Source organism: Chrysochloris asiatica, unplaced genomic scaffold, assembly GCF_000296735.1.
Source record: "Chrysochloris asiatica unplaced genomic scaffold, ChrAsi1.0 scaffold00045, whole genome shotgun sequence".
NCBI lineage: Eukaryota > Metazoa > Chordata > Mammalia > Afrosoricida > Chrysochloridae > Chrysochloris > Chrysochloris asiatica.
The window spans coordinates 2,532,675-2,544,461 of record NW_006408563.1 but is presented as its reverse complement, the minus strand read 5'-3'; the positions used below and the strand labels follow the sequence as shown (position 1 = coordinate 2,544,461).

General features: G+C 36.8%; 1 protein-coding gene across 1 annotated transcript in view; it reads left to right on the top strand.

The window, feature by feature from the left end:
• ZDBF2 (zinc finger, DBF-type containing 2) overlaps positions 1 to 11,596 on the top strand; it is a 16,577-nt gene extending 4,981 nt beyond the window's left edge. Inside the window, 27 exon segments of the mRNA XM_006878333.1 lie at positions 1,240 to 1,327; positions 5,162 to 5,881; positions 5,883 to 6,137; positions 6,271 to 6,408; positions 6,410 to 6,662; positions 6,665 to 7,047; positions 7,224 to 7,410; positions 7,413 to 7,556; positions 7,559 to 7,614; positions 7,616 to 7,646; positions 7,649 to 7,724; positions 7,761 to 7,996; positions 8,277 to 8,558; positions 8,657 to 8,905; positions 8,908 to 8,962; positions 8,964 to 9,428; positions 9,430 to 9,632; positions 9,635 to 9,721; positions 9,724 to 9,930; positions 9,933 to 9,986; positions 9,989 to 10,102; positions 10,589 to 10,678; positions 10,724 to 10,781; positions 10,783 to 10,913; positions 11,208 to 11,333; positions 11,336 to 11,438; positions 11,440 to 11,596. Coding sequence (XP_006878395.1) covers positions 1,240 to 1,327; positions 5,162 to 5,881; positions 5,883 to 6,137; positions 6,271 to 6,408; positions 6,410 to 6,662; positions 6,665 to 7,047; positions 7,224 to 7,410; positions 7,413 to 7,556; positions 7,559 to 7,614; positions 7,616 to 7,646; positions 7,649 to 7,724; positions 7,761 to 7,996; positions 8,277 to 8,558; positions 8,657 to 8,905; positions 8,908 to 8,962; positions 8,964 to 9,428; positions 9,430 to 9,632; positions 9,635 to 9,721; positions 9,724 to 9,930; positions 9,933 to 9,986; positions 9,989 to 10,102; positions 10,589 to 10,678; positions 10,724 to 10,781; positions 10,783 to 10,913; positions 11,208 to 11,333; positions 11,336 to 11,438; positions 11,440 to 11,596 — 4,948 coding nt within the window.
• Positions 11,597 to 11,787: the final 191 nt, after the last annotated feature.

Here is an 11,787-nt window from a genome sequence, read left to right as displayed (position 1 = left end):
TTCTTGTTCTTAAGCAGTGTTCTGCTTATCCTGGGTCTCTTTCCTTTCCATATGAAGTTTGTTATTGCTTTTTCCATCTTTTTGAATAATTTCGTTGGGATCTGGATTGGTATTGCATTATATGTGTATATTGCTTTGGGCGATGATTAGATTTTTAACCAGGCTTTTTTTGTTTGTTGTTATAAAGTTAATTATAAATAACTAGGAATATGAATGGTGTTTTAGTTGTTGGTCTTAAACACACAAGCATATATAAAAATATAGATACAAATCAAAATATCTGGATGGTGAGAAGAATCTACCAAAGTCTTCAGTCTGGAATGATCAAACATGCAATCAGGATGCATTTGAAAATATTTGTGATCCAAATGTGAAAGTTGGAAACAAAGAGGAAGAGTTGGTAGTTGCAAAATATGTCATCGGTGATAGAAACGATGCTGGAGATTGCCTTTCAGTAACATAAAAGGTAACTATACATGTGGACCTCACCAGATGGAGTACACAGGAATCTACTACATCTGTGGGAAGAGGTGATAGAGAAGCTCAATATCATCAGTCAGAATAAGGCCAGCAGCCAACTGTGAAACATTGTATCAATTTCTCCTGGGCACGTTCATGCTGAAGCTGAAGAAAAGAAAACAAGTCCATACTAGCCAAAATACGACCTTGAGTATATCCTACTTGAATTTAGAAATCTTCTCAAGAACAGATTTGATGCTTTATATGTTAATGATCAGAGACAAGAAGAGTTGTGGGATGACATCAAGAATATCATACATGAATAAACAAAAAGATCATTAAAAAGACAGGAAAGAAAGAAAAGACAAAGTGGATGTCAGAAGAGACTCTGAAACATGCTCTTTTTTTTTTTTTTAAACAATAATAACTGTTTATGCACCAAATGACAGGTCTACAAAATTTATAAAATAAACTCCAACAGAATGGAAGAGTGAAGTAGACAACTCTGTAATGGTTTTAGGAGATTTCAATGCAACACTTTGAATGAAGGAGAGAATAGCTAGAAAGAAAGCCAATAGTTACAGAAAATCTAAACAACACTATTAGCCAAAGCAACCTCACAAACATGTATAAAACACACTGCCTACCAGAAACAAAATACACATTCTTCTTCAACATACATACGACATTCTCTAGAATAGATCAGATTTTAGGCAGCAAAGATTGTCTCAAAAATTTTAGCATATCAAATTTTACAAACATCTTCTTTTTCTATAATAGTCTAAAGCTGAAAATCAATAAGAAGAAGACCCGAGAAAATAAGTTTAAAACATGGAAACTGAATAACAAATTACTTAAAAATTACTGGGTCATTAAAAAAAGTCAAAGTTAAATAAAAAAATACTTAGAATGAAATGATAATTTAAGCACAACATACCAAAATCTTTGAGGCACAGCAAAAACAGTGCTCAAAGGGAAATTCACAGTAATACATGTATACATTTGGAAGTGTGGTGACTCTGTAATATAAGCACTGGACTACTAATCACAAGTTTGGAGATTTGAGCCTACCAGGTTCCCCAAAGGGGAAAGATGAGACTTTCTGCTCCTGCAAAGATTTACATCTTCTGAAATTCTATGTTGTTGTTGTTAGGTGCCATTGAGTTGATAGCAAGTTATAGCAACCCTATCTATCACAACAGAACGAAACACTGCCAGGTCCTGCACCAACCTCACAATTGTTCGTATGTCTGAGCCCATTGCTGCTGCCACTGTGCCAATCTGCCTATTTGGGGGTCTTCCTCTTTTTCTCCGACCCTCTACTTTACCAGACATGATATCCTTCTCTAGGGATTGGTTTCTCCTGATAACATGTCTAAGGAGCTTTCTGGCTGTACTTCTTCCAACACAGATAGGTTTGTTCTTTTGGCAGCCCATGGCAGTTTCAGTATTCTCCTCAAACACCATAACTCAAATGCATCAAGTCTTCTACGATCTTCCTTATTCACTGTCCAGCTTCCACATGCATGTGAGGTTATTGAAAATACCATGGCTTGGGTCAAGCACACCTTAGTCATCAAACTGATATCTTTGCTTTTCAACACTTTAAGGAAGTATAGTGCATCAGATTTGCTTCATGCAATACCTCTTTTTATTTTTAAGCTTTCATTGTGAATTATGTGTTAGTTTACATGGGTGAACATTATATTTGCATTCATCCTATCGTATTTTGTTTCTGAAACATGTTCTTGAATGGAATGTAGTTAAAGAAATAATGAAATAGAAGAGCTAAAAAGCAGCTCCGGAAAACAAAGGAAATAGTATAATGAAATATGCAAAGAAGCCATAAGGAAAGCACATGCGCAGAGTTTCTCAAGGTGAAAGAACTGAGCTAAAAATGCAAGTCTTGGGTTGCCGTATTGAAGGATTCTGTGGACAAATATTAAATGATACAAGAAGTATCAAAAGAAGATGGAAGGAATACATACAGTTGCTATATTAAAAAGATGTTCAACCATTTCATGAAGTAGCATATGATAAAAAACCAATGTTATTGGAGAAATTGGATAAAACCTAAAGATATTTGAAAAAACTATTGGCTTTAGTTATTAATGATGCATTGATATTGGTTTGTTAATTGTAACAAATGTATCATTGTAATATACGACATTAATGACAGTGCTTAGCATAGGACATTTTGTACAGTAGTATGTCCTTAGTAGACGGCTGCTGTATGAATTTTTGCCTGATTTAAATGAAGAATTCATGACATGTCAGTATCTTCAAGTCACCTGGTTAGTTTTTTTATGAAGGAGCAATCCCTAAATGCAAAGCAATGCTTTGGTTTAAGAGCATTGTGTTTGTGCTGGTAGCAGAGATTCATAGGCTGATTTTAGATATAAATATTTTTAAGTCTTTAAAAATACTCAAAAGACACTTTCAACAGTAATTCTTCCTCAAATCTGTGCCCCATTCATTCTGTTCACCTGGAAGCAGCCAATGTGACCAGTTTCTTGTACCCTACTCTATCCCAAGTGTATAGTCTTGCCCCTTCTGTGTTAGCATTCTCTAGATAGCTGCTGTTTTCTCTAACCTTTCCCCTCAAAACCAAACCCCATTGCCATTAAGTTAATTAGAATTCATGGTGACCCCATCTCTATCAGAGTAGAGCTGCTTCAGTGGGTTTTCTTGGTAGGAATCCTTACAGAAGGAGCACAGTGGACTCCGAGGAAAATAGACGAGGCTTTCTGCTCCCATGAAGATTTTCAACCTCAGAAACCCTACGCAGGGTGGCTATGAGTTGGAACCGACTTGATAACACTTAACAATCTATGCAGAAGTACATTTTCAGGCCTTCGTCCTGTAGCTGCACCAGGTGGCTTCAAACTGCCAACCTTTAGGTGTCTTGTAAGTAGTCAAGCACAAACTATTTACACAACTTTGGGACCTATGTTGTTTTTCAACAGTGTCTTAGTTTTTGTTTTTGGGAGGTGGTGGTGGTTATATGCCGTGGAGTTGGTTCCAACTCACAGCCACCCTGCATAGGGTTTCCAGGACTATAAATCCTTATGGGAGCAGAAAGCTTCATCTTTCTCCTGCGGACGTGCTGACCTTGAGGTGAGCAGCCCGACTCGTAACCACTGCGCTATCAGAACTCCTTAAGTGCCATCAAGTTGGTGCCGACTCATAGTCAGCCTGTATAGGGTTTCCGAGGAGCACTTGGTAGGTTTGAATTGCTGACCTTGTGGTTTGCAATCCAGTGCTGATTCTACAGTGTCATAACACGAGTCATGTCTCATCGTAATGGATTTTTATTAAAAGTGCATAACAAATTGTCATATTATTATTAAATACTTTATTATATTCCGTTGTTGTTGTTGTGTGCTGCCAAGGTGGTTGGGACTCTGTGTCCCTGTCTAGGGTACTCTGAGACTGCACACCTTTGTGGGAGCAGAAAGCTCCCAGAGAGCTTTCTGGTGGATTCAAATTGCTTACCCTGTGGTTAACAGCTCAACACATAAGTCACTCTGCCACCAGGGCTCCTGTATTCCATTAAGTATCATAAATTATTTAACCAGAACCTAATTGATGGACATTAAGGTTGATCCCTATCATCTCTGAGTTAAAAAAAGAAATGTGGTAGTGAATATTCTTGTACATACCTCACTGATCACCTGAGGAAACCAAAAATAGAATTACTAGGTCAGAGGGTTTGTACATTTTCCATTGGAATAGATTTTGGACATTGCTTTTCATAGAGGTTAAGCTAATTTACACTCCTAGCAGCAATGTATTAAAATGCTATTGTCCTTATAGCTTTGTCAAAACAATGTGTTATAATAATGCAGAAGATTCCGCAGCAAACCTGAGTAAAACTAACATTATTGTTAAAAGCTGTTGAGTTGGTTTCGACCTATAGTGACCCTATATAAGGTTGCCAAGGAGCAACTGGTGAGCTTGAGCCACTGACCTTGCAGTTCAAATTGACTTTGCAGTCCAGTGCATTCATCCACAGCACCATATCAGGACTCCAAAACCAACATACCTCCTAGCAAATGTCTCTTTGAAGGTATCATTCCGAAGAACCACGCAGAGTTATTTTCTGATATGGATTGTACCCAAGAAGAAAATGATATATTTTGTGAATTCTTACTACAGGCTAGACTTTTGAAAGAGTTCTCTGTATACTCTAATTATTTTATTCCTCAGAAGATTCTCACCGACTTACTGAAAATACCATTAGTGCTTACTTTTCAGTGGAGGAAACGAACTCAGACAGCTTAAGTGGCTTGTCTCAAACTTTTTGATACTTGTCATTTCGATAACTGAAGGAAATGTGGTTTTATTTGCATTTTTCTCATGTTTAAGAACCATTTGCATTTTACAGTTTTAATTGGTGTAGCCACCCCCATCTTCAGCACTGATTGCTTTGCTGAGTATTAAGTATACAATCTGGTATAATTACCTTCATTCTGTATCCTCTAGAATGAGCCAGAATGGAAAGAAGAAGCCATTTATTGTGCCTTTATTGTACCATTTTAAATATATCTTAGAATATCTTCATGGATTTTCCCTTTGTTGTTTAGATCAACACACAGTGAGAAACATCTTAAGAATACTATGCCACCTGAAGTAGCTCATTTTGGTCATTTTACTCCTGAAGCAATGGTTAAGGACACTGCTGGAGTCAACCAAAGGTTAGGGCTTTATTGAAGAGTTATGTTCCAGACCTAGCAAATCTCAGGAAGATATAAAGGATATTTTAGTTCGACCATCAACAGATTAAAAACTGGAGAAGAGAGAGCAGCATCCCTTAGAGTTTGTTCATAAGATTGGGAACAGTATGGAAGGATTTCATCCAGGTCAAGCTATAAATAGTGGACAAAATTTAATGTGTCCCCCAATGTTTTCTAGTGCCCAGGCTTCTTGTTTGTTCAAAAGTTCCTACAATAGACCAGTTATGTCTAATACTTTGAAGCTACCGCTAATAGCCCATTTGATTGAGTTTACAAATGTGACCCAAACAAAGTTGACAGATAATCCTGAAAAACTAGGCAGGAGCTCTAGTAATACTATACTATCTCATCTGGAAACTTCTTCCGTTTCATTTCAGAAGCTTAAAGGATTAAATAGTAAATCTTTATGCATAAATTCAGGTAAATTGATTTTAGAGAAAGGTGTAAAATCTCAGTGCAAAACTTTGTCTACTGGTTCTAAACTTCATGAACTTGTGGGTACTTGAGGACTCCTTAAGATTGGAATCATTTCCCACATTAGCAGTAAACTCAGCAGCAAACCTAAATAAAGTAACATACCTCCTAACAAAGGGCTCTTTGAAGGTGCCATTCCAAAGAACCACGAGGAATTCTTTTCTGGTATATATTGTACTAAAGAAGAAAAGCATATATATATATATATTTTTTTTTTTTAACAAGTAAAACTTTTTGGAACAGAATAGCTCAGTGTATTCTGAAATGAAATTTAATTGTGACTCTCTTCAGTCAACGTTTGGCTAACCCCAAGAGGCTGTACGAGACTTAAACCCTTGGGAAAAGGAGTGAGTTGATCCAAAAGACAATTGTAAATTCAGAGGTTCTGCAATGAGTTGTGATCGCAGTTCCTCTTTTCTTTCACTGACTGACCAATCTGAAGTAACTGCCAAAGAAATGAATCTTCCTGTGTGGTGCTGCGGATTAATGCGCTAGACTGCAAAGTCGATTTGAGCTGCAAGAGCAGAGGTTCAAGCTCAGCAGCCAGCTCCTTGGAAACACTATACAGGGTCACTATGAACCAGAACTGACTTGATGGCAGTTAACAACAACAACAATGAAAGCATGTGCTGATCTACAGTATAAGAAATCTTGTGTTTCTTATATAAGTTCTGATAGTGATAGTTCCCTCCAGTTGGTTACCAACTAATCTCAAGTGACTGTTAAAGAAATGTGTCTTTCAGAAGGCTATGCATATTGGTCTGATTGACCAAAGCTATGAGTCCAGTAGTTCTGACGTTGATTTTGATGGTAATACTTCACTTTGGTCAATTATTGACCATCCCCAACAGTCTGTAAAAGAAGTAAAGCTTTCCAAGGAGGTGCTCATTGGTTTAACTGCTAAGAACTATGGATCTAGTAATTCTGAAACAAGTGCTGACTCTGCTTTTCCACTTCAAACAGTGATTGACCAGATCCCAACTTTTTTGTCAAAGAAAAAATTTGGAAGAAGGTTCACATTGACTGGGTTGATAAAAACTATGAAGCAAGTTGTTCTGAAATAAGTTTTGATGGTGAATTTTCACTTCAGTCAGTAGCTAACCAACCCTCACTAACTGTCAAGGGAAGAAACTTAAAGGCTAGGCATGCTGACCTAGATGACAAGACCAGTAAGCCCAGTAGTACTAAAGCATATCTTGTTTGTGACGTTTCTTTTCAGACAGTTACTGATGAACCTTGGAAGGCTGTTGAAGAGATACACCTTCCGAGTAAGAAGAATGCTAAGGTTGTGGATAAGAATCATGAATTTTATGGTCCTGAAGTGATTTTTCATGGTGGCATTCAATTAATGGCTGACCAATCTCAAGTAGGAGTCCTGGTGTAGCACTGTAGGATAAGCACTCAACCTCAAGGTTGGTTTGAATGACAAGGTTGATGGTTCAAACTTATCAGCTGCTTCTCGGAAACGCTATACAAGGTCGCCATGAGTCAGAACTGACTCATCTACAACAAAAACAACAATCTCAAGTAGCAGTTAAAGTCGCTAACCCTCAGGAGTTAGATCATGACTTGGAAAACAAGAGCAATGAACCTAGCATTTCTGATAGAAGTTTTGATTCTCATATTTGTCTTTGTCAATCAGCTAATAATCAAGTGGCTCTGGATGAAATAAATCTGAAAGAGCTAAGTGTTGATCTGGAAGTTAAAAGCTCCAGTCCTGAGTTGATCTTTGATCCGGATCCCCTCTGTCTATTACTGAGCAATCTCAACTAGATTTTGAAGAAATAAAAGATCATTTTAATATGCAAGATAATAGTTGTGAATCAAATAGTTCTGAAATAACTCTTGAGGCTGACATTTCTCTTCAGACAGTAGTTGACCAACCTGAAAAACTGTTTAAGAGGAGGAATGTGTTGATCTGGAAGATAAAAGTAGCGAATCTTGTTTTTTCTGAAATAACTTTTGATTCTGATGTACCCTCTATTCAGATACTGAACAATCTGAAGTAGCTGTTAAAGGAATAACCATTCAGGAAGAAGAACCTGTAAACTTTGGGTAGAAGAGTAAATAAATCCACTGTTCTGAAATAAGTTTGGATTCTGATATCCCTCACTATTTAGTGACTAATCCTACTGATGCAGCTATTAGAAAGCTAGATCTTGGAAACGAAAAGCAGATGTAATTAGAAAAGAAGGAAAATGAATCCAGTGGTTTGGAATTAAGTTTTAATTATGATATCACTTTTCACTCACGTAACGCTTGTTCTGAAGTTTCTATTAATGAAATAAACCTTCAGAAAGAAAAACAAGCACATTTTGAAAATAAGGGTAATATACCTACTGTTTCTGAAATCAGTTTGGAATCTGATTTCATTGATCATTTCAATTTCAAAATTTCAATTATTCAAAATTTCAATGGATTGTTTTGACATAGATGATGAAGAAATAAATCTTCAGAAAGAAGTGTATATACACTTACAAAGTAAGGGTAATGGATCTAGTGTTTCTGAAGTCAGTTTGACATGTGATATTCCTTTTTATTCAATAACTAATCCTCCTGACATAACTGTTAAAGAAACAAACAATCAGTGAGAACCTGCTGACTTAGAAAACAAAGTTGATGAACTTAGTATTTCTAAAGCAAGGTTGGATTCTGATATTCCTCTTCAGTCATTAACTCACCAATCAGAAGTAGTGGTTGGAGAAATATATCTTCAAAACAAAAAGCCTACTGAACTAGGAGGTAAAAGTGCTGAACCTAGTGGTTCTGAAGTAATTTTGGATTCATATATCCCTTATTTGGTGACTGAACCTCAAATATCTATTTAAAAAATAAACATTCAGAAAGAAGAGCATGTTGTCCTAGAATATAAGAGTGATGAATTTAGTGGTTTTGAAATTATTTTGGATTTTGATGTCTCCAGTGACTAACTAAAAAAATTCTAGAGGATTGTGTTGACCCAGAAAATGAAAGTACTGAACCTAGAGGTTTTGAAATAAGTTTAGATACTGACGCTCCTCTTCATTCCATCACTGACCAACCTTAGCTAGCTTTTTTGAAGGAAAAGGGTGTTGATCTGGAAGATAAGAACAATGAATCCAGTGATTCTCAGATAAGTTTTGATTCTGATGACCCTCTTCAGTTATTGGCTGAACAAATTCAGGAAGTTGTTAAAACAATAAACTCAAAGAAGAAAATGGAGATTAACATAGAAAATAAGATGGATGAACATATGGTTCTAAATTAATACATGATTCTGATGTTTCTCTTCAGGCTAAGACTGATCAATCTGAAGTACCTGGAAGATAAGAACAGCTGATAGAGTGATTCTGAAATGAGTTTGGATTCTGATTTCTTGCTTCAGTTTACAATTGATCAACCTCAAATAACTATTTTGGAACTAGAGCATATTGAACTAGAAGATAAATAAAATCGATCATGTGTTTCTGAAATAAGTTTTGATTGTGATAACCCTCATCAGCCAGTGGCTGACCAGCTTCAGAAAGCTGTTAAGGAAATGAGTCTTTGGGAGGATGCAGAAGGTAGCATGGAAGATAAGAGGGATAAATCTGTGGGTTATGAAATCATGCATGATTCTGATGTTCTTCAGTCAGTGGCTGGTCAAACTGAAGAAGTACTTAAGGAGATCAACCTTTGGAAGGAGCGTGTTGATTCGGAAGATGAGATTGTCAAACCTATTGGTTCTAAAATAACTTGTGATTCTTATGAACCCTGTCAGTCTGTGGCTGATGAAATTGAAGACTATTAAAGAAATAAAACTTCTGAGAAGGGAAATATTTGCCTGAATAATAAGGTCTTGAACTCAATGGCTCTGAGCTATTTATTATTCAGATGCATATAAATCAGTGGTTGAACAACCTCACATTTTGGAAAAGGAGCAAGCAAAGTTGGAAGATAAAAGCAATAATCCTTGTGGTCTTAAAATAAGTTTTGATTCGGAAGACCCCTGCAGTCAGTGGATAACCAACTTCTAAGATCTGTTAAGGAAATAAGTCTTTGGAAGGCAGACCACATTTATCTGGAAGATGAGAACCCAAACTAAGTGATTTTGAAGTACCTTACAACTCTGATGTCCCTGTTCAGTTCGTGACTGATCCTGTAGCTGTCAAAGAAATAAACTTCCAAAAGAAGGACCATAATAACTTAGAAATTAAGAACTGTAAATCTAGAGATTTGGGCATTCATATTCAGAAAGATGTTGATCAACCTCAAGTGGTTTACAAAGAAACAAATCTTCAAAAGTAAAGCATCTTGATATGGAAGAAAAGAACAATGAACCTAGTGATTACAATTTGTTAATTCTGATGTCTTTCTTTAAATAGTAGCTAACCAATCTCAAGTGTCAGACAAAGAAACAAATCTTTATAAGATGGTGTTTTTGGACCTTGTCACCAAAAATAAAGATGGTGGTGGTGTGTGCCATGGAGTCCGTTTTGACTCATAACGACTGTGTATAAGATATCAGAGGCTGTAAGTCTTTAGGGGAACAGAAAGACTCATCTTTCTCCCTTGTAATGACTGGTAGTTTCGAACTGCTGACTTTGAAGTTAATAACCCGACTTGTAACCACTATGCTTCCAAATCTCTTTGAAAATAGTGATGTTGTTGTTGTTAAGTGCCATTAAGTTGATTCTGACCCATACCGACCTTGCAGTCTGATGTATTAGCCCACAGCACAACATAGTGATAGTGATTGTATAATAGTTTCTGATTCTTAGAACCTTTTCATGGAGTCCTGGTGTAGTGCTGTGGGATAAAGCATTAAATTGCAAGGTCAGTTTGAATCACAAGGTCGATGGTTCAAACTCACCAGCCACTCCTTGGAAACCATATCCAGGGTCACTATGAGTGGGATCTAACTAGACATCACTTAATAACAAGAGCATAACCCTTTCTAGTCAGTGACTGACTTCCTTATATGACTGTCAAAGAGAAGAACTGTATAAATGCAGACTGTATTGATCTAGAAGATGAGTTATATTCTTGTGGTTCTGAAATAATGTATATTTGTGAAGGCCCTCCTCAGTGAATGACTAATCATTCCAAAGAGATTTTCAAATTTGTAAACCAGAAGGGAGACTATATTGTTCTGGAATTTGAGTTGTAATTGTTGTGGTTCTGAAATAGACTTAAGTGTTAATATCTCACATCAGTCCAGGACTTACCAATTTCAAAGGTCTGATAAAAAATTGGATAAACAGATTGATTTGGAAGATAAGAGCTGCGAATCTAAGGTCCTAAAAGAAATTTCAATTAGGAAAACTCTTTTCAATTAGCGATTGACTGAAAACTACAAAAAGCTTCCAGAAGGGTCAACCTTCAAAAGAACCTGGAAGAGTCTAACTTAAAAAAATGTATATATGAGTTGTGAGTCTAGTGCTTCCCCAATGGATTGTGATGCTGCCCCTGCATCAGGATCCATGAGATGACTGGTAAAGGAAACCCTTTGAAATGAAAAAGTCTGAGCTGTGAATGTTGTGGTACTGAGGTGAATTCAGTGTAATTTCTCTTTTCTAGGTGTTGGTGGCCAGCCTAAAGAAGCTGTAAATACAATAGACTTGTTTAAGAAGGTAGCCTTTGCCCTGAAAGATAACTATGATTCCCAGTCCTGCTCTGTTTCCATGGTTGATCCACTAAGAAACCTGGAAAATCAAAAGGGATCATAGAAGATAATCCTCATGAACCACTTCTTGAAACCTTGCCTCGTGTCCCTCCCTCCTTTGTAGGGAAAACATAGTCTCAAATAATGAGAAGATGATGTAAAAATAAATGCTCTTGTGAAAGCATTCAGGGACGATTGTTTTTACGGTTACTTTGATGATAACTATGAGACCAGGAAAATTTTTAAAAATTTGAATGAAGGAAAAAGATTGCTACGACTGACCTTAACTAGGAAACCACATTAACTCAAGTGCTGTCAGATTGTGATGATGTGGCAGGTGATGTTTTGGATATTGATAACTTTTCTATAAGGAGCTCTGGTAGCGTAGTGGTTATGAGTCGGGCTGCTAACCTCAAGGTTGGCAGTTTGAAACTACCAGCCGTTCCGCAGGAGAAAGATGAGGCTTTCTGCTCCTGTAAAGATTTACAGCCTTGG